General features: G+C 43.6%; 1 protein-coding gene across 2 annotated transcripts in view; it reads right to left on the minus strand.

Moving 5' to 3' along the window:
• Positions 1-339: 339 nt before the first annotated feature.
• lrrtm4l1 (leucine rich repeat transmembrane neuronal 4 like 1) overlaps positions 340-20,878 on the minus strand; it is a 66,813-nt gene continuing 46,274 nt past the window's right edge. For both annotated transcript variants that reach the window (XR_002473471.3, XM_021602546.3), the window contains exon 3: positions 340-3,524. Coding sequence is in view for 1 of the 2 variants with exons in the window: in XM_021602546.3 (XP_021458221.2) it covers positions 3,459-3,524 (66 nt within the window). In the remaining variant the exon portion in view is untranslated. The remainder of the gene's footprint in view (positions 3,525-20,878) is intronic.

Here is a 20,878-nt window from a genome sequence, read left to right on the forward strand (position 1 = left end):
GGTCGAACAGAAGTCAATGCTCCAAAATTAATTAAGCTAATGGTGATGTGACAGGAGAGATGTGTGTGGAATAGAATGGACTCTATCAAGCATAAACTCAGACCAAACTTACAAATAAGCATACTGTGCGGCAGCCAGTCATTTGTACGATCAGTAACGCTCATGTCTTGTGAAGAGTGCTGATGTCTTGGTCTTTTGCTAGTTAGCAGGTGCATCGAGTTCATCGTACAACTTCATACATCTGTAATAACTGCGTATGGACATACACAGGCAGACGCACGCATACACACACCATACAGACACACAAGCTCATCCAAAGACTACTCACACTTTCTCTAGTTGGTGTGCTCATGCTCACGTTTCCTTCAGTTTTATTATTTAATGTACACCCTGAAAATCCATATGCTGGAGAACAGCTCCGTAACAAATGTATATGGTTTCCATTACAGTATGGTAGAAAAAAAGGATCAATGACATTTCCATTTTATCAATTTATATTGCTCACCATTGACTCAGACATCATTTTCTTATAAAACAGAACAGTTTTCAGTGAACAAATAGTACAGTTAATTATAAAATGTTCGGGGGGAGAAAGCAGAAATATACAGTACAAAATAGCTATCTTTTCAGTGTAGAAATCCATTAATACTCTTTTGGCGAGGAAAACACCTCCAAGCTCAACCCCATTTTGAACACATACGAAGAACAAAACAGGTGAAACTAATGACACCCCCATCCCTCTCAATCGCTCTGTACACACAAGCACACTCAAATGTAAGACATCCTTTGAACACTGGAACTGCCAAAGGGCAACGCCCACTGCCATTTGATTTTGTAATTAAAATAAAGCAACATCCTGCTTCTTCGCGGACTTTCCCTTCATATTTGTATTTTACATTGCTCAGCTGTCAGAATGTTTTAAATGTCCTTTGTAAAAAATAATCTGATCATGGATTCTATTACTTACTACTAATCTAATTGATAAAATGTATTTAAAATACATGTTGAAGTAGGTTTTATGTTGGTATTTACAGGTATTTAGGTTGATAACATAACAGTAGATGAATCTCAAAGGGTCACCGTTCTCTAGAGGGTCACCGTTCTCTAGAGGGTCACCGTTCTCTAGAGGGTCACCGTTCTCTAGAGGGTCACCGTTCTCTAGAGGGTCACCGTTCTCTAGCGGGTCACCGTTCTCTAGAGGGTCACCGTTCTCTAGCGGGTCACCGTTCTCTAGAGGGTCACCGTTCTCTAGAGGGTCACCGTTCTCTAGAGGGTCACCGTTCTCTAGAGGGTCACCGTTCTCTAGAGGGTCACCGTTCTCTAGCGGGTCACCGTTCTCTAGCGGGTCACCGTTCTCTAGCGGGTCACCGTTCTCTAGCGGGTCACCGTTCTCTAGCGGGTACACTTAAAAGTCTTCTTCAGCTGTGCCCTTAGGAAAACCCTTTTTGTCCTGGTAGAACTCTTTTGAGTTCCATGTGGAAATGGTTTTACATGGAACCCAAAAGGGTTCAACCTGGAACCAAAAAGGGTTCTTCAAAGGGTTCTCCTATGGGGACAGCCGAACAACCGTTTTAGGTTCTAGATAGCACTTTCTTTTTTTTAAAGAGTGTACTTGTACGCTGAGATGCTCAGCGGTTCTAGTGTTAAATGGGATTTGACATAACCTTTTAAGGAGATTTTGATGTCACGTATTCAGCGTTACTCATAAGTTGTTAGAAGTGGCATGAACTGTATTTGTGGCACACGTACATAATACTGTATCTTGCTCAAACACACTATCAAGAAATGCAAACACACTCATGCATGAAGACACGCGACAGATACACACACACACACACCCACCCACCCACACAGACACGCACGTTGATTTGGCAGAAGAGCACTGTAGTACTATAAGAACAGGAGAGAGTTGATGCTTCGTCCATCTTCAAAGATTACAGAGGAATCCAAGGAATCCTCTGTGGAACGTTCATCATTCCAACGAATGAACGCACACACACGCACGCACACACACACACACAAACAAAAGAGCTGATTGGATATAGCACATCTGTCCCTCTAGTGCTCTGACCCTATGGCAATAGTCTCATATCAGTGAGTATTATCCCAGAGGGAACTCTGCTTTGAAATGGTTTCACTGTGAAATCGTCTGGTCCTCGCTTAATGTGACAGAACAACCACAGAGAGAGTCCTCCCCAGTCCCCACGAGACAGAGGGCTGGATTCAATCTGTATTGCTGAAGCGTTACAGATTGCACAATGACAATGTAAAGGTAATTTAGGATTGAGTCGACATATGCAGTGTTTACCGTGAATGCAGTCTAAACTAACGTGGGAACATTGCCTTTAAATTTAAAATCACTCTGACTGAATAGAGCCCAGAGACACTCAAAACACCCACCCCTAAAGGCTTTTGTTGTCGGAGAGAGACGGCAGATTTTTTGTTCTTGAAATAGACATATACTCCAGTTGAGAAGTTTGAGACTCAGGTTTACCTTTTTATTTTATTTCCTGGCCTGATTATGGGCCACGGTGTGTAATTACAGTTGTCTGTGTGTCTGGGAATAGACTGAGTCCTCCACCAGGTGTGATTGGCAAGAGGACCAGTTGTTCTCCAGAGTAGATCCTCAGACCTTTTAGAAAACGACCTCCAGCTCCCCAGGGGACTAGATGAACAATGACAGCTTAACTCAAATATTACTCAACAGACAGGTGCACACTGTAAACTTATAAAGCAAACAAAATACACATAAATACTTCTGAGCCGCAAATCAGCGGATAGCTTATTTTGTAGCTGTCTCGACGGAATAGAAATTGTTCATATTTTTTGAAACCACAGCTGCAAATAATGGGTTGTTCAACAGCAAAGAAAAATCATGGAAATGGCTGGGCTGAAACTTCACTGTGAAATGTCTGGGCGGTCACAGCCCTGTCCACTTGTCACCTTCATTAGATGTAATGTTCCGTAAGCTCCACAGCCCATTTCCACATCGCCAGCCTCCAGCAGAGTGACAGGGTTCCACTGCTCATTGTGTCACACGCCAAGTCAGAGTCCCAAGTTTCCGTGGCAACGGTCAGAGGGGTGCTGTAGACGCGAAGTGTTTCAACCCCCCTCAATCTGGACTAGCACAATTGGCTAATCAAAGGGTTAAAGTGGCCGGTGCGTTAACAGCAACCTAGGTCATAGCTGGATGAACACTGTCCCAGGGCAGCTGAGAACCAGTCAGAAAGAGTATAGAGACCTTTTAAAAGAAAAGAAAACATAAATATTCAGTGGGATAGAAATCATGAAAGTCATTCTTGCTCCTATATTAGATTGTCAATGGGCTCGTGGAGGCATACTGTAGACATTTAGAGAGTGCCACTGTAGGATCAGAACAGACAGTAATGGAGAAGCTGTAGTGTTGTAGGGCCTGATTCCTCTGCTAGTTCGCAATGGGCTGGTTAAACATGCATCTTCTAGTGAATGGTGGGAACGTCTCCAAGCCAAGCTCCAGGCAATGGTCGGGGACACGTGTATTCATTCTGAGGGGAAAATAAAGATGACAAAGTTAAAACAAGCGGTGAGTGTGGTACATTGGTGGTGGTTACAACAAAGTAATTACAGTTCCTGATTAATCTGATCATGGCACAATGGAGCCATGACAATGCAAGCAAAGCAAATTAGGGTAAGCAATTAAGCAGACAATGAAATGCCACCGCTTTGACGGTTTAGAGGTTTGAAATGGAGTGGCTTCGCCTAATGATAGAGACAGAGCGAAGAGACTCCACAAAATTAAAATAGTGACTCGTCATCCATGTTCATTTTCAGAAATGTTAATTAAAGTTTTGCCAATTAAATCAAATTGTTCCATTGTGTTCAATTGACCTTGCTTACATTAACACTTTATCTTAAACAAATTAAAACATCCTGTCTGAATACTAATGGTAATGTGTATTGTGCGCAACGATCGTTATCTCAATTACCCTCTAGTTGGACAAAGGCCTTAATCTAAAGAATCTCTGTGGTGCAGACCTATTAGGCTACATTATGTTTCCCTCTTTGAAAAACCTCAGTAATTACATGACAAATCGGGGCTAGCAGTTTTCCTCTCTGCAGATATGGGAATGCATTAACCCATGTTGCTCCTCCACAGCACTTGGGTTAAAAGTCCATTAACCTGGTTAAAAAAAAACAAAAAAAAAAAACAAGCTCCACACCAGCTTGTTAGAATCTTCACACTTTAACTCCAGAGTCACAAGCTGTGTATGAATCTTAAACCCGAATAACGACAGGAGGAGACTCAGTCTCTGCCTTACCAAGGTTGCCTCTTGGCATTAACCTTTTAAGAAGCCTATTTTGGGGCTTGGCTCGAGGTAAATCCAATCTTAATAACCGAGATGCTTTGGATTTTGCCATCCTAAGCTATTTCTGGAGTTCTCAGAATCCGCCTGGAATTATAAATGTGAGGCTTTCTGCTGCCACAGCTTAGATAACTATGTGTCAGTGACAGATGCCCTCTTCCTCTGACGGGCTGTAAAGCTACATATACAGTAGGATGCCCTGAGACTAATTTGGATTCAGCCTGCTATCAAACATGCAGACACAACTCACTCATCTCTCTCTAAACATTATCTGATCGAAATTTGTTGTGTCTACACATGGAAATACAATCTGTCTCTTATCTGCTCACATTGTCCATATTGTGACCAGATTCCCTGTATGCAAATTAATCTAACATGCCTTATATGACACAACCACTGGGCACACACTGGTTGAATCAACGTTGTTTCCACGCCATTTCAATGAAAGTACACTGAACCAATGTGGAATAGACATTGAACTCATGTCTGTGCCAGTGGGAAGCTGTATAAATCGATAGAAAACACCACACTTCTATAGTCAATAGTTTTATACTCTCATAATTTCAGCCTACTTTTGTTATCCAACGTTTTAAGAATGGGCTTAATAGGCTACAGTCCCTATAGACGGGTGGGCTGATAATGTCACGAAAATGATGTGTGTGCATCAATGTTGCCCTAAGCCACACGTTGTTATGCTTCTGAACAGTCAGATAGTAGCAACAATGACAAGAAGCTGCCATGTGAGGAATCGTAGGTGGCTCATTACAGCTCATTGTATCTTGTTAACAGTTGTTGTATCTTGTTGATACCATGTCTTGTTTTGAGGTGTTTTGACTGATTTCATGTCAATGCTAATTTGGCAAAAAAAAAAATGCTAGCTAGCTAACCAACAAATGTAACAATGTATTTGAGAGACAATGAGTCTGACAATGAGTGTTCAGGGAAACTCTCTGATCGCTAAAAAAGACACCAAACAAACGAGCTGAATATCTGGATGTGTGTACAAAGTACAATTAATGCACAGTATAAATAAAGAGCACACTTAAGTTACAGAGTAGGCTACAAATCCGACTGGGATATTATTATTTTTTACGGTCATCCAACTCGGAATTCTAAGTCGGACACTCGGGCATCTTTTTTAGATTGATGCCGTGTTCAACACAACTGGGAGCTCAGAACTCGGAAATCTCAGACTTCCAACCTCATTGTGTTCAAAACAACTGGGAACTCTGAAAAAAAACAAGCTCCCACTGGGAAAATGTATTTGAACGGTCATCCAATTCCAACTTGGGAATTCAGGCCTCATTCCAGAGCTCCGAGTTACGTCATGATTTCACAGTTCCCGGTTGTTTTGAATGTGGCAATAGCTATGAAATTAGGCCTACATACTACACCTAGCCATACACTTGTCATGCATTGCACCCTTCTGCTGTGACTCCATCATAGTCTGTCCCATGCATCCCCAATACATTTGTAGTTCAGTTGAAATTCTGATATTACAGTCCTTGGTCTTTCTGTACAATGTTTTCAAATGTTTGATTTTGCGCTGGGATTGGATGTGGGAACAGGAGAACCAGTTCTCTCTCTCATCCAGAACAATATATTTTTTTTATATATATATATATATATATCTTTATTTCTATCTGCCAATTTTAGCTGTATGCGCCATTGGACTGTGGATTCCGAACACAGTGCACAGGCACTTGGTTTCTAACGAAGACCAAGATCTTAATTCAACTGGCTGGTGTTATTTTTTTATTGCCAAATGTAGAATGCTTTCGTTGTCTGGATTTGATTACTTACATTTTAAAAATATATATTTTCACCTTAATTTAACCAGGCTAGTTGAGAACAAGATCTAAATTACAACTGCGACCTGGCCAAGATAAAGCAAAGCAGTGCGACACAAACAACAACACAGAGTTACACATGGAATAAAAAAAACATACAGTCAATAACACAATAGAGAAAAAGCATATATACAGTGTGTGCAAATGAGATAAGATAGGGGAGGTAGGCAATAAATAGGACATAGTGGCAAAATAATAACAATTTAGCAATTAAACAGTGGAGTGATAGATGTGCAAAAGATGAATGTGCAAGTAGAGATACTGGGGTGCAAAGGAGCAAAATAAATAAATAATAAATAACAGTATGGGGATGAGGTAGTTGGATGGAATATTTACAGATGAACTATGTACAGGTGCAGTGATCTGTGAGCTGCTCTGATAGCTGGTGCTTAAAGTTAGTGAGGGAGATGGGTCTCCAGCTTCAATGATTTTTGCAATTCGTTCCAGTCATTAGCAGCAGAGAACCGGAAGGCGGCCAAACGAGGAATTGGCTTTGGGGGTGACCAATGAAATATACCTGCTGGAGAGCGTGCTACGGGTGGGTGCAACTATGGTGACCAGTGCGCTGAGATAAGGCGGGACTTTACCTAGCAAAGACTTATAGATGACCTGGAGCCAGTGTGTTTGGCAAGGACTGTGAAGCGAGGGCCAGCCAACGAGAGCATACAGATTGCAGCGGTGGGTAGTATATGGGGCTTTGGTGACAAAACGGATGGCACTGTGATAGACTGCATCCAATTTGCTGAGTAGAGTGTTGGAGGCTATTTTGAAAATGACATTGCCGAAGTCAAGGATCAGCAGGATAGTCAGTTTTACAAGGGTATGTTTGGCAGTATGAGTGAAGGATGCTTTGTTGCGAAATAGGAAGCTGATTCTAGATTTAGTTTTTGATTGGAGATGCTTAATGTGAGTCTGGAAGGAGAGTTTACAATCTAACCAGACACCTAGGTATTTGTAGTTGTCCACATGTTCTAAGTCAGAACCGTCCAGAGTAGTGATGCTGGACGGGCGAGCAGGTGCGGGCAGCGATCGGTTGAAGAGCATGCATTTAGTTTTACTTGCATTTAAGAGCAGTTGGAGGCCACAGAATGAGTGTTGTATGGTATTGAAGCTTGTCTGGAGGTTAGTTAACACAGTGTCCAAAGAATGGCCAGAAGTATACAGAATGGTGTCCTCTGAGTAGAGGTGGATCAGAGAATCACCAGCAGCAAGAGCGACATTATTGATGTATACAGAGAAGAGAGTCGGCCAGAGAATTTAACCCTGTGGCACACCCATAGAGACTGCCAGATGTCCGGACAACAGGCCCTCCGATTTGACACACTGAACTGAACAGAGAAGTAGTTGGTGAACCAGGCGAGGCAGTCATCTAAGACACCAAGGCTGTTGAGTCTGTCGATAAGAATGTGGTGATTGACAGAGTTGAAAGCCTTGGCTAGGTCGATGAATACAGCTACACTGTATTTTCTCTTAACCATAACCGATGGCGGTTATGATATCGTTTAGGCCCTTGAGCGTGGCTGAGGTGCACCCATGACCGGCTCGGAAACGAGACTGCATAGCGGGGAAGGTACGGTGGGATTCGAAATGGTCTGTGAGTTAACTTGGCTTTCGAAGACCTTAGAAAGGCAGGGTAGGATAGATATAGGTCTGTAGCAGTTTGGGTCTAGAGTGTCTCTCCCTTTGAAGCGGGGGATGACCGCAGCAGCTTTCCAATCTTTGGGGATCTCAGACGATACGAAAGAGAGATTGAACAGGCTAGTAGTAGGGGTTGCAACAATTTTGTCTGATAATTTTAGAAATTACACTTCAAGGACATCCGTACAAAATACGTCTTTGACTACCTCCGAAGGTGGTCAGAAAGATATAATCACAATCAGATCACAATGCGTATTTTGATTGTCTACACATCGACAAATGTGGGCACAACCAGAGTGTGCACAAGATCAGGACAACAGACGCATGTTAGAACCAGGTATAAATGGAGCTTCGGAGTCTCTCAGTTGGGGGAGCTAAATTGGACACTGAGTTCATCTTCAAGCTTCATGCAAGTGCAACTTTAACATAGCTCAAACAGCCACACACACACACAGCCACACACACACACACACACACACACACACACAGACCTTGACTACAGTCATTCACAGAGAAAACCTTTACCTCCGGACACTAACAAATGAATACATGGAAGCAAAAATGTAAAATACCCTTTCTACTAGTGAATGCACACAGGCTCAGGTAATGTAAGACCCCTGGATACTACCTGCACTTGCTTAGCAGACAAGAATTGAACACAGGCACTGTATTGAGTTGCACATAAATCTCTCTATTGTTTCACTCTATCCCTACTTTTCCAAAGAGTAAGTGACATTTTCAATTTTTTGAGTAAAAACTTAAATTATTTTGCTGACCCCTGGTCTAGAGATTCCTCTCTCCAAAAGGTGAACACCTATACTGGCATCTCAAACAAAGTACTGTACAGAGATTCTTCTCTCCTTTTCTGGAAAAAACGGAGAGGGCGTCTGACCCCTCTTTCCTCCTCTCCGTCAGTTTGCGATGTGCTTGTAATTAGCCTGTTATAGTGTGCACTAATTAGGATGATATAAACATGAGGTAATTAGTTTGCTCTTTGTCAGGGGAGCGGGAGCTAACACAGACATATGCCAGCCACTCTCTCTGGGAGCACAGGCTCCTCTCTCCCGCTCTCTCCATCCACTCAGGGCTCCAATTAGCCAAAAGTCTCCCCACCAATTTATTGTATTTCTTTTATAGAAGCTTTCACTCCCCTCCTATACGCCATTATGAGAAGAAGCAGCAAGCAGATGCAATTAGAGATGCTCCGGTGTTCGAAAAAAAGGGAAATCACTGGAATTCTCTGTCTTTTTCTTGAGCTAAATTATGCTTCAGTGACCTGTGCATGCACCGTGGAGCGGGTTAGTGTGGCTGTGGAGGAACACGGCCCACGCTAGGTCTTTGTAGAGCATGTGATTAACAAGGTCGGCTAGGACTGGGGAGGAGGTGAAAGTGAGGAAGCACACTGGGGACTGTGTGATTCACACCCGCCAACAAATGAGATAATGATGGACGTGTAGCAGCTCTAGTCTTCTCACCGGAAAAGGACAAAAGAGAGAGGGATGAAATGAGAGCAAAGCTGAGGTTCTCTCTCAAATCAAATCTCTCTCTCTCTCTCCCCATCTCTCTCTCTCTCTCTCTCTCTCTCTATATATCGCTCTCTCTCTCCCTCCCTCTCTCCCCCTCTCTCTCCCTCTCTCTCCCCCACCCTCTCTCTCTCTCTCCCCCTCTCTCTCTCTCCCTCCCTCTCTCCCCCCCTCCCTCTCTCTCTCTCTCTCCCTCCCTCCCTGTCTGTCTGTCTGCCTGTCTGTCTGCCTGTCTGTGTAGAGCGTAGGCACTTTGTTAATGTTGCATCTTACTGGTGATATATTAATATACAGTACAGCTCTGACGTTGGAGCTATTACAAACCTCATGAAATAGATATTTTTTAAACTCTCTCTCTCTCTGTGTTTACACCTTTCAAATGAGCATTTTGGAAATATCAAATATATAAAGGACTTTGACATAATTGTGTTGACTTTGTATGTCTTCACATGCCAATAGCTAGACAAGTTAGTTCCCAGCCACATAAACACAGTACATATCCTGCTGTATCATCCTTAGAAAACATTTCACAGAATGTTGGTGACATTCATGAAGACGTGTTGTGTATGACGGGGAACAACGTTCTGGCTGCAATGTTTTATGTTAGCTGATTACTAACTTCCAAATAAACAGTGTGATCAACACAAGGCAAAAACAGAGGGGCTAAAACCAATTGCTCGTCATCTGTCACGAAGCCTGCAGGGAGACGTAGGCCTGCACATTCAGTAATTTGACTGCAATCTGCTTGCATTTTGCAGGGGAAAATCTTAACAAAAATCTCAAATCTATCAGAACATGTAGAGTGGAACTACACGTTTACATTTCAGTTATTGCTTTTCAAATTGTCATACATTGACCAACGTATTGTGCAACACTACCAGAAATGAACAAATCTTGTCATGAAAGTGAGAGGGTAGATAGATCTAAAAACAAAGCTGGGTGGAGTAGCAATCATCTGGAACTATACTGTAGGCAAGTCTGAGGTCTACTGGAACACATTTCATCAGGGTCATTCTCACAGAGGTCTCTACCTACCAGGATACTGTGCTATTACAGGACAATGCTACAACATGAGAACAGTTTCTCTCTCTGAACATAGACTGTATACTTACCATCTTAATTTGAAAGTATACAATTTACCCCCATCCTTTCCCCCCTTCTTTAAGAAGAAAATAATAAAAGCACATATTAACGGTAGTGCTGAAAGCATGAATGCATGAATATATAAATCTTGACAGCAACAGTAATATTTTGCCCGGGGACACATATCATGACTCAAACTGCAATGCAAACTTCAACGTGACAGGGTGCACAAATCTCCAGGAGCCTAACAAAGGGAAGGCAGGCAGGCAGCCAGCCAACACATCTGACTGTATAGGAGGTAGCTATGGACTGCTGCAGTGACTAAGTATGTTATAGAATAGTGATTAAGATTTTGGGGGGCTGGATAATGATTGTGTATGTACATGCAATGCAGAGCAGAAAAAAGACACAAAGCTTGAGGAATGGTGTTGGCTCAAGGATCTCTCAGAGGAAATGTGTCGCAATGACTTGTAGAGAGGATCCAACCAAGGATGTCCCGATGAAATTGTGCGTGCGTGTGTGTGTGAGTGTGCGGGGTGCACGCCTGCGTATGTGTGTGTGTTGTGATTTATGAATATGATTTATGCTAGTGATGGACGACCACATTAGGAGCGGCAGCTTCCTTCCAACATAATCTCACTCTATTCCTCTCTCTCACACACAAACATCATCAACAATCCAACAAACTCTCGAATTCAACGAACCCAGGATATTAAAATAATATAACAATGTTAAAATGTTTCCCATATGTATCTATTTATTCATGGTTTATAATACTCTAAACAGGGATGAGCTCTCCACCTCGAATATCTAACAAAGAAATGTGCCTTCTTCAGATTTAATTCAGTAGTTAAGTTTAGAGAAAGGCTATCTCCACTCACCATTATTCTTTAAGAGGCCTCATTAATATGTACACAAAGAAGGATCGTATTGTAATTACCGTATTCTAATACAATTAGAGAAATTAGGAAAATAAGTAGATTTGAGTTTTTCCTGTTTTTCTTTTCAACCGGGCAGAAGAGAACACAGGAATTGTGTGTTATATTCCTACGGTCACAGTGACTGCAGTCTAACACTGGCACCAAGTGAACGCACATCTCGACAAATGTCTCCGTTCCCCTCTGAAAACCACCCTTTAATAATTCAAACATTTGCTGAGAAAGAGAGCCAGAGTCTTTGTGAATTAAAATTAATGTGACAAGAGAAAAGAGGCAAATATGTTCTCAAAAAACTTTACCGGCAAAAAAATGTGTCCCCGTTTTCCTTTCCAAGCAGGAGATAATAGTGTGGAAGCCTGCTGGTGAATTTGGTCTTGTTTAGTTTGACAATCTTTCATGATGTCTATTCAGGAGGAGGGGACACAAAGGTGACACAGGGCATTGTTTATTCCATTGATCTAACATTGAAACTGCCTCCACTTAAGCAACCCTAGGAATGGTACAGTCAAAGCATGTGATGTACAGTTTAGAGTGCAAGGTCTCAACAGTGCAGCCTTGGGACTTACAATTAAAGAACCAGACTAAGGAACACTCATGAGTCATGGAGTAGTTTGAATATGTCAAGAAGCCAAAATGTGACTACTCAGACAATAGTCTGAAAGGAAATTTGGTATGTGAATGGACTTTACTTCGACTGCAAAATCATGTTATAGAAACTGGCAAATGGTATGTGACATAACTCTATTCAGCAAGTAAAATAGAAACAGTTGTATGTGTTGGTCAGATGAAAGTACACTGTGGTTCCCAGTGTTAACTGGTCAGGTTCACGGTCCTGTAGACCAGGCGTGCCTAGATACAGATCCATATCTCCCCTTTGACCCTTCAGTAGAGGGTAGTGACGGGCATTCTGAGTACTTCTCGGTGAGAAGGATCTTCTGGCTCCATTCACTTTCAGTCGGCCTCTCGGTATAGTCAACGACCAATCATATTCACCTGAAGAAAACTGAAATCATGCCCATGGGCCAATGGATGCTAAGCCTGCCCTAGGAAGCCTAGAAATGACTGCAGGACTCCAGGGGCACAACATAACATATGTGACAATTTCTTCTCCTCATATGCACTTAGTCAGGAGCAGCTCCCCAAAAAATGACCATGGTGGGGATGGTCAGAAGGAACGATCCTGAGTTGCCTCCTGCCTTACTCACTACCAAGGACAGGGAATGTTTTTCTTCTCAATGTGCCTTCACTGATAAACACACTCTTCTGTCCTGCTGCCCAGAGAAAATGAAGAATGTGCTCCTGATGACAACTCTGCACAAGGTTGCCGCTGTGAGTACCAGGGAGGACAAGAAGCCCAACGCTGTACTGTCCTGGATTACAACAGGAACAAAGGGGGAGTCACTTTTTATCTTTCCAGTCTCATGTACTTTTTTTTTCCTACTACCAGATTGTTTTATATCCACCATAAAAATGTTGTTGTTAAGTGAAATGCACATTGAATTTGTGAACAATACGGAGTCATTTCTATTCATTTGAATATGTAAATATGTTTTAGATGTGATAAATTAAAACAACTCTTTGATGCAGTTTATCACATTACTATGCAAGACATGAAGTATCACTTGTGTGTACTCATTACTTTATTTTATGATTGTTGCATTTTTGCAGGTTTCTGGCACATACACTTGTAAGAGGATGACCGTACGTTGGCCATGGTGGTGTTCTTCAACATCCTAGATGTGTCGGCCTACAACGCGTTTGTGGTGAATCCAGGCTGGGAGCAGGGGACATTCTTCAAAAGGAGACTATTCCTAGAACAGTTGGGGAAAGCCATGGTGGCATCCCTAATTCAAAAGGTGCCAACACCTTCCTCTAACACCATCCTCTGCTGGATTGGTGAGAGAGGGCCAGAAGAAAGATCTACGGCCGCCAGAGACAGAAGAGACCAAAAGAGGAGGTGCAATCTGTGTTCACCAAGTGATGTCAAAACGAGCATTATGTACCATAAATGCAGTGCATTTATTTGCAAGGCACATGCAGCAACCACCACGTAATGTCCAACGTGTGTGAGAACACACAAAATGGAACCACCATTGATTGACAGATTGTGAACATTTTAATGTTTTTGTTATTGTTAGTAATACTGTTATTGTTACTGTTGTTCTTTAATGTGTTCAGACATTAATTGTGTAATATGGTAAAGTTTTCATGTCCTTTCTTTACTAATAAAATCATTCCGGTCAGTTTTGACCAGGAACACAGATATTATTTTGTGCCACAATTTAAAAAATTGAAATTGTTTCAAAACAAATGTCCTTGCTAAACTTTGACACAAAGTAGTCTGTGATAAATAGCACAATATATTTCATCTGAGTATTTGTTATCGTTAAAATAATCCATACATTATGCTTTTTTAAAACTCAAAAACGAGTTGTATGAGCTCAGGTCAATGAGGCCTAAAGGCCATAAATAGCAAATAGAAGTTCAAAACTTGTAGGGCAGAGACGATTTGCCTTGGGCCAGGGCCAAGCGTTTACTGTGGCAACAAGTGGCTCGGTCAATGGGAGCAAATTACTGGTTGCCAAAGTACCTGAACATGGTGTGGGATGGATATCAGAATGACGGTACCACGAAAGCACATTGTTTCTACCCAAGGTTCCTCGTGTTCAGGGGTATCGAGAGTGCGGCATCGTCCAGCTGTGGGCATAATAAGCACAGTTTCTTCCCCACATTCTGACACACAATTAATTGTCAAGAGCGGTGGATAAGTTGTCCCAGTCCTCAGGGTTTCCCTCTGTCCCTTAAGGAGATAATGTATGGGAGACTGGCAGCATGCTCCATTCAGTGGCTGGCATGCGCAGTTTCACCATGAGTGATGAGGATGGTGATGAGGACGGTGACAAGGGGGTAGTTTTCTGTGTGTCCTCCTCCTTTTCATCATTAAGTCAATGGTCCTAGAAGTCCTAGCACCTGTCTTGAGAGAGGAGATTTCCATCCTGGACTTGAGTGTTTTAAACAAGCACCTGAAGGTTTGCAAAGTTCAAAATGCTCACACTTCACTGGCTATTGCAGTCGGTGTGTCCCATCGATTGGTTCATGTCCGTAGATCTGAACAATGCGTACTTTCATGTAGTTGTACATCTTTCCCACAGAAAATTTCTGAGGTTTAATTTCAAGGATGTGACCTATGAGTTTCTGGTGCTGTCGTTCGGCTCTCCCTATCGCCCCAAACCTTTTTTACGGTGATGGCGATGGCTTTGGCAATGGTGTGATGCCAGGGGATCAGAGTATTGGCCTATCTGGACAATTGGCTAGTCGTAGCGGAGTCGAGGGAACTTGTTGAGCTCCACACTGCTACACTGGCTTCCCAAATTCAGTCTCTGGGGTTCATAGGGAATCACAAGAAATCCTTTTGACTCTGGCTCAGCGCATTCAGTTTCTGGGTCTGCTTCTGTACTCAGTTCTGAATCATGCATTTTTGTCCCAATAGAGTAAGGTCGCATTCCGGCTGTCTGGCATGGTTTCCGTTGGGGCACTCTGTGCCTTTTCACTTGTGCCTGCAGTTATTGGGTCTGATTTTCTCTATGATAGCTGTGGTGCCTCTGGGACTTCTGTTGATGCGTCTATTTCAGTGCTAGGTGATTGCTACGCGTCTGGACTCATCTCATCACCGCCAGCAGTTGCTCAAGGTATCCTCGTCATGCCTAAGGTCGTTGACTCTTTGGAGAGACCCATGGGATGGGTAGTGTCCTGCAGGCTGATCACAACAGACACATCCTTACTGGGTTGGGGAGAACTGTGTGTGGGCTATTCGGAAAGAGGGTTTTGATCAACAGTGCAATGGGCGATGCATAACAATTAGCTAGAGATACTGTTTTGGTAGCGCTAAGGGGTTTCCTTCCGATGTTAGAGGGCCAGCATGTGTTGGTAAGGTCCAACTACAGGACGGTGGTGGCGTAGATCAAATGGTGGGGGGGTATCTCTATCTCCTAAACCTGGCCCGTTAGCCGCTCGTATGGAGCAGTACACATTTCCTGTCACTCAGTGCGACGTATCTTGCCGGATCCCTCAACGTGTGTGCAGATCTACTTTCCAGAGGGGGTCCCATCTCTATGGAGTGTAGACTGCACCCCTCAGTGGTTACCCAGATATGGACCAGATATGTGACCGGTTTTGGCGCGTACATCTTTACGCATTTCAAGAAAACACACATTATCATCTTTTCTTCTCAATGAGGGATCTGGGTGCTCCATTGGGAATGGATGATTTTGTGTATCAGTGGCCTCGAACCCTGTTCTATGCATTTCCTCCGGTGGACCTGATTCAGGCCACTGTCGAGAGGGTCTGGCAGGAGGGTCTGATTCTGGTGGCACCTATTGGCCCAGACTACCCTGGTTCCCGAAAATCATCCGCCTGTTAGGCGGGGACCTGTTGAGGATTCCGTGTCGTCAGGATGTATTGTCCCAGGCACAAGGGACAATTTGTCAACCCCAACCGCAGATATGTGATCTGTGGGTATGGCTCCTGAAAGATTGAATTTGACGGCTAGGAGTTTACCCTCGACCGTGATTACAAGAGGGTTGTATACATATAAGTGGCTCGCATTTCAGGATTGGTTTCGGGTTAAATGAGTTTCTCCTTTTCGGATCTCTTTGTTGGACATTTTGATGTTCTTGCAAGAGCTTTTTCAGCAGGGCCTTTCTTTTTCCACATTGAAGGTTTATATGACAGTCATCTCGGCGTGTCATGTAGGGATTGATGGCTCTACCCAGTGGTCTCTTCCTCTGATGGTGAGGTTCCCGAAAGGCCAGTGTCTAAGCCTATGGCACCGACATGGGACCTGGCTTTGGTCCTTGATGCTCTGTGTGAGTCTCCCATAGAAACATTCAGAGTGTCCTTTCCTACAAGACTGCCTGCTCATGGCTTTGGCGTTGGCCAAGAGCGTTGGGGATCAGTACACCCTTCCTATTTGGATTGTGGGCCTGGCGACTCCAAAGTGATGTTACATCCTAATGCAGCTTTTGCTCCCAAGGTTATGCCCATGTCTAACAGGTCACTTGCTTTTCCTTCAAGCTGTTCCCTTTCTCACCTCCTCCGTTTGCTTCCGGTGAACAACAGAGGTGCCATGGCCTGTGTCCGGTGCACACTTTACGCACGTATATGGGTAGGACCAAGGATACAGTGGTTCTTCCTTTAAAAGTTGCAGCACAGCTTACGGGGTGCCGCAGAATTCTATGGCACGTTATTTAAGTGTCAGCCATTGTTGCCAGAACGGAGTAATTTACCACAATCTGCCACCAACTACCACAAACGTTCGCGACATAAGCTCAAAACTTTTAAAGGAAGAACCAGGGTTTGTGACCAGCTTATTGTCTGTTTCGCTAATACAACTCGGGGTAGGTTCCCAACATACCATTGTGAAGTTTTATTGCTTGGATGTAACTGTTCCCAGTGTGGCTCATAGTGTTGTTATGGCTGGGTCCGGGAGAGGGTGTTAGGCAGTGTGCAGGTTGCGCATTTATCTGGGTTACCACAGTTCCCTGTGGGTTTAAGCCTTGGGCTGCCTTGGGATGCAGCAGCGCATAAATTGCGCATTCTTCAGGGTTACCACAGTTCCCTGTGGGTTTAAGCCTTGGGCTGCCTTGGGGTGCAGCAGCGCGTAAATTGCGCATTCATCAGGGTTACCACAGTTTCCTGTGGGTTTAAGGCTTGGGCTGCCGTGGCAGCGTGCGAGTACACAATTTTCAGGTTACTGCAGGTTTGCTGTGGGTTTGAGCCCCGGGCTGCCATGATTCATTGACTCTGTTTGATTGTATGCAGCATGTATGTGCGCTTTACCAAGAAACGATAAGTGTTTTGGTTCCTTGTGTGAGTTCTGACATTTCAGGCTCACAAGGTAGGTATTGTTCTTGAAACTGTGGGGTCTGGACTGCAGTGGAAGCATGTCAGTATGCATATCCAAGTGGCAGCAGGATCTGGTTCCCTATATGGGGCTCTCAAAGTTCAGGCCTCATGAGGCTCTGACAATTCCGGTATCTGGTAAGTATTAGGCTTCTGAAACCCCTTTTTGAGGCTGGTGGAACCCTTGTGTGCTTGGGCTGCCGTGGGCCTCCTAGTTTGGTACACTCCGAGCCGGCTTGTTTGTCCCATGTTATACAGAGTGACATAATGAAAGGGAACGTACAGTTATGAACATAACTACTGTTCCTTGAAGGAGGGAACGAGGTATAATATATTTTGCCCCTGCACCATTATGTAGTTTGGGATCGTTGAAGAGCGGTACTGAATTCCTGTCTGGGTTGGCGCTCCCCCCCTTGGGTTGTGCCGTGATGGAGATCTTTGTGGGATATACAGTGCCTTGCGAAAGTATTCGGCCCCCTTGAACTTTGCAACCTTTTGCCACATTTCAGGCTTCAAACATAAAGATATAAAAGTGTATTTTTTTGTGAAGAATCAACAAAAAGTGGGACACAATCATGAAGTGGAACGACATTTATTGGATATTTCAAACTTTTTTAACAAATCAAAAACTGAAAAACTGGGCGTGCAAAATTATTCAGCCCCCTTAAGTTAATACTTTGTAGCGCCACCTTTTGCTGCGATTACAGCTGTAAGTCGCTTGGGGTATGTCTCTATCAGTTTTGCACATCGAGAGACTGAAATTTTTTCCCATTCCTCCTTGCAAAACAGCTCGAGCTCAGTGAGGTTGGATGGAGAGCATTTGTGAACAGCAGTTTTCACTTCTTTCCACAGATTCTCGATTGGATTCAGGTCTGGACTTTGACTTGGCCATTCTAACACCTGGATATGTTTATTTTTGAACCATTCCATTGTAGATTTTGCTTTATGTTTTGGATCATTGTCTTGTTGGAAGACAAATCTCCGTCCCAGTCTCAGGTCTTTACAGACTCCATCAGGTTTTCTTCCAGAATGGTCCTGTATTTGGCTCCATCCATCTTCCCATCAATTTTAACCATCTACCCTGTCCCTGCTGAAGAAAAGCAGGCCCAAACCATGATGCTGCCACCACCATGTTTGACAGTGGGGATGGTGTGTTGCTTTTACGCCAAACATAACGTTTTGCATTGTTGCCAAAAAGTTCAATTTTGGTTTCATCTGACCAGAGCACCTTCTTCCACATGTTTGGTGTGTCTCCCAGGTGGCTTGTGGAAAACTTTAAACGACACTTTTTATGGATTTCTTTAAGAAATTGCTTTCTTCTTGCCACTCTTCCATAAAGGCCAGATTTGTGCAATATACGACTGATTGTTGTCCTATGGACAGAGTCTCCCACCTCAGCTGTAGATCTCTGCAGTTCATCCAGAGTGATCATGGGCCTCTTGGCTGCATCTCTGATCAGTCTTCTCCTTGTATGAGCTGAAAGTTTAGAGGGACGGCCAGGTCTTGGTAGATTTGCAGTGGTCTGATACTCCTTCCATTTCAATATTATCGCTTGCACAGTGCTCCTTGGGATGTTTAAAGCTTGGGAAATCTTTTTGTATCCAAATCCGGCTTTAAACTTCTTCACAACAGTATCTCGGACCTGCCTGGTGTGTTCCTTGTTCTTCATGATGCTCTCTGCGCTTTTAACGGACCTCTGAGACTATCACAGTGCAGGTGCATTTATACGGAAACTTGATTACACACAGGTGGATTGTATTTATCATCATTAGTCATTTAGGTCAACATTGGATCATTCAGAGATCCTCACTGAACTTCTGGAGAGAGTTTGCTGCACTGAAAGTAAAGGGGCTGAATAATTTTGCACGCCCAATTTTTCAGTTTTTGATTTGTTAAAAAAGTTTTAAATATCCAATAAATGTCGTTCCACTTCATGATTGTGTCCCACTTGTTGTTGATTCTTCACAAAAAAAATACAGTTTTATATCTTTATGTTTGAAGCCTGAAATGTGGCAAAAGGTCGCAAAGTTCAAAGGGGCCGAATACTTTCGCAAGGCACTGTACTCGGCCTTGGTTGAAGATATCCCTCTAGTGGTGTGGGGGCTGTGCTTTGGCAAAGTGGGTGGAGTTATATGCTTCCTGTTTGGCCCTGTCCGGGGGTATCATCGGATGGGGCCACAGTGTCTCCTGACCCCTTCTGTCTTAGCCTTCATTATTTATGCTGCAGTAGTTCATGTGTCGGGGGGCTAGGGTCAGTTAGTTATATCTAGAGTACTTCTCCTGTCTTATCCGGTGTCCTGTGTGAATTTAAGTATGCTCTCTCTAATTCTTTATTTCTCTCTTTCTTTCTCTCTCTCGGAGGACCTGAGCCCTAGGACCATGCCTCAGGACTACCTGGCATGATGACCCCTCGCTGTCCCCAGTCCACCTGGCCGTGCTGCTGCTCCAGTTTCAACTGTTCTGCCTGCGGCTATGGAATCCTGACCTGTTCACCGGACGTGCTACCTGTCCCAGACCTGCTGTTTAACTCTCTAGAGACAGCAGGAGTGGTAGAGATACTCTTAATGATCGGCTATGAAAAGCCAACTGACATTTACGCCTGAGGTGCTGACTTGCTGCACCCTCGACAACTACTGTGATTATTATTATTTGACCATGCTGGTCATTTATGAACATTTGAACATCTTGGCCATGTTATGTTTAAATCTCCACCAGGCACAGCCAGAAGAGGACTGGCCACCCCTCATTGCCTGGTTCCTCTCTAGGTTTCTTCCTAGGTTTTGGCCTTTCTAGGGAGTTTTTCCTAGTCACCGTGCTTCTACACCTGCATCGCTTGCTGTTTTGGGTTTTAGGCTGGGTTTCTGTACAGCACTTTGAGATATCAGCTGATGTACAAAGGGCTATATAAATACATTTGATTTGAGGAAATTAATGCGAGCCCCGGTATAAAAGCCAGAAAGGTGGGGCTTCTGAGGGCGGGCTTGGCATCCATTGACCTGCTGGACGTGATTTCAGGTGAACATGATTGGTCGTTGCCTCTCCATAGTATGTTATACCTCGTTGCCCCCAGGGGACAGTAGTTATATTCGTAACTGTACGTTCATTTGGCTCCCAAATGGCTCTTCGTTCAGTACTGCAAAATGAGAACGCTTGCAGTAACAGTATGCAAATAAAAAAAAAACACATGAACAGATGCGGTTAGGTTCTTGGAGTTCACCAAAAAGTTATGTCAAAAAAGAACCGTTCGTTCGTGAACGACTCATCACTAGTAGAGGGACAGACAGAGCTGTAGGACTGTCTTAAGCATATCTCAGGGGATGGATCCATGTTTCCTTGATCCCTCCTCTTGATATAAATAGAAACAGGAGTGCAGGAGCAGCTCATTCTTTTCTTTCAATTGCAGTTGAATCCCTGGAGGCTTTTTTCTCTCTGTCCCTCAGCCCACTTAATTGACCTCTTCTTACTTATGGACCACAGTGATACCAGGAAGTGGGGAGGGAAGGGCAGCACAAGGGGGTTGAGGTTTCTAATAAGACAAATGGCTTGACACTGAAGACCTGCGCGGGGGTACTTGGAGGACACTGTAAATTAGCCTTTGTCTG

This window comes from Oncorhynchus mykiss, chromosome 5, assembly GCF_057628025.1.
Source record: "Oncorhynchus mykiss isolate SJ-2025 chromosome 5, ASM5762802v1, whole genome shotgun sequence".
NCBI lineage: Eukaryota > Metazoa > Chordata > Actinopteri > Salmoniformes > Salmonidae > Oncorhynchus > Oncorhynchus mykiss.